Source organism: Sphaeroforma arctica (assembly GCF_001186125.1).
Source record: "Sphaeroforma arctica JP610 unplaced genomic scaffold supercont1.491, whole genome shotgun sequence".
NCBI lineage: Eukaryota > Ichthyosporea > Ichthyophonida > Sphaeroforma > Sphaeroforma arctica.
The window spans coordinates 52,156-54,543 of NW_014040067.1; the positions used below are offsets into that span (position 1 = coordinate 52,156).

Here is a 2,388-nt window from a genome sequence, read left to right on the forward strand (position 1 = left end):
TAATATATATATTATATATATGTGTGTGTGTGTGTGTATGTTGTTGTGTATATGTATATATATATATATATATATATATATATATACAAATGTAGGTAGTATTTTTTATATACATATGAGATTTTATGTACTATGCTTGGTATGCCTTCTCTTTAGAAGAGAGGGCTATACATCGTCTTTATTCTCACTATTGACCTATACATTTCTTACATTGTGATTGGTTCGATAACTTCAGTTTGAATGCCAATTTGATGTTCAGCCGACATCCGAAGCGATGTATTGGGTCATTTGCTTACATCTCTGCATCAAACTCGATTTCGCCATCGTCTTCTTCACCCCATTCTTCGCCCTCGCCCTCGCTACCACTGCCACTATATCCGATGATGGCTACGACTTCAGACGGCACACATGTACCAATATCAACAGTAATAAAATGTAGTGCACTGAAACATCTTGCCGTATCCATGCTTTCACACTCGATTCGATTAATTTCGGAAATAGCAGTGGGGACTGATTTACATGCTTCCCTTCCCAGGCACACATTCCATCGTAAGTAATTGAGCATGTCCTCGAATCATTGAATGCGCCGCAGGCGCTTAAAACCTTCGCAATACCTTCAAGATCAATTGCCGTATATAAAGCAATTTACAGGCTTGCCATATCATCCGCACCTCGACACATAGCTTCCTCGAAAAAAGCATCGGGGATCAGTCTTGCATATCACCTCGTTTTTTGGGTAGCAAGCAGCGTCGTTCAGGCGAGCAGTGGCCACGGGGTCGCCTACGCAGATAAATTGCTTCATGTCAAAGTTACATGCGAACTCGGATAGACACAATTCGGATTCGTTTATAGAGGCACAGTAGGGAGCGACATCAACGAAGTTGGGGACAGCGGGCTGAGCTACAACTACACCGGAGAATATGACAGTGGTCGCGATTAAGAATATCATATATAAAAAATTGGTGTGTATCAGTATTGTGTATTATATACTTGTTTTGATTCCATGATATTTCGGTAAGTGACTATATATATGCAAGCTACAAACAAATTTTTTTTAAATAAGTTCCTGAATCCAAGCTATTTATAGTCACCTAAAACTGCCAACTGGTATCACTACGTTGACTCGAGTCTCGTCACTCTCGACAAGAGTCGAGATTCAAGAGTCGAGAGAGTTGATATTATTTATGTTATTAGAGCATAAACGTTTTCATTTTTCAACTTTCCACAGAATCCACAGTGAAATAATGTCTAATTTGTATTTATTTATTTAAAAAGTGTACTTTTAAAAAGTAAAAACACTGATGAGGTCACGGCGTCACGCCATTTTATTATATTTTTTTCTAATATTAATATATTACATTCATAAGTATTCTTTAATTCTATGTACATGAATATTTGATATTTTAGGCTTTGCTCTTTTCTGATAGAGAGAGCCTCTACTGAATCTAGAGTAGACTTTAGAGAGGCCCTCAGGCCTCAGCTGTATGTACTATGAGTATGAATGTAGTCATCAGTATTTTTTGAAAAATAAACAACAAAACAAAAATCAGGATGGAGCTGACGAGCTGAGGCTGAAAGCCTCTGACTGAAAGTTTTAGGCTTTCAGTAATCCTCAATTGGCCTCAAAGCTGTTTTTTTTTTAATGTTCATCAATTATCACCGCTGCAGTTACGCAGCACATATCTACTCCGAGCTATAAATATCAACATGTACATAGTTGCTCCGTATCTGTGACTGTAACATTACAAGATGCTATATCTTTAACACTTACTTGACACACACACAAGAGAGAGAAGAAGACGACACAAAACGTTCAAACTCACGCGGCCTCGTGGAGCGCCGAAGTCACGCCCCACAGTTCACAACTTCACGCCCACAGTCACAACTCACGGAGCCATAGGTTACACTCGCCTCCGGAGGCTCGTGAATCCTCAGGATTATTCGTGCAGAAATTCTGATATTTATAACGTCGACAAAATTTTAGAATAGTTTATTTCTCATTCAATTCATGTGGGCGCCTGGGTTCAAATTGATGCACCGTTCAAAGAGACAATTTTCGTATCCGTGAAAATGATCTATTGGATAGTATCAAATACCAGCGGTCCGTAGGCTTCAATGGCCCGCCAACCTAAAGTATCTGTATAACAAGCAGGCTCTGGTTTGACACTTCAGGGGCTCTGCAACTCAGATACTACGATGGTGTTGGGACTCAGTAATCCATATCCTTATCATTGAGTGTGTTGTGACCCACATAAACGGGCATAGACCTAACATGGCATATTGTTCCGAAAAAGAAGCACCGGGCGTTCAAACGCATGGTTGTATTATTCGTTGAAGAATAGGATACAGGTGAGGAGCATGTTATCCGCTACAATCACTCTGATTTGT

The 2,388-nt window shown here is 39.5% G+C and overlaps 1 protein-coding gene across 1 annotated transcript; it reads right to left on the reverse strand.

The window, feature by feature from the left end:
* Positions 1-616: 616 nt before the first annotated feature.
* Positions 617-980, reverse strand: SARC_06712 (hypothetical protein; the record flags this gene model as incomplete). The annotated part of the gene is made up of 1 exon (XM_014299374.1): positions 617-980. A coding segment is annotated over one exon (319 nt), but the record flags the coding sequence as incomplete, so codon positions are not given.
* Between the last annotated feature and the right edge of the window lie 1,408 nt (positions 981-2,388).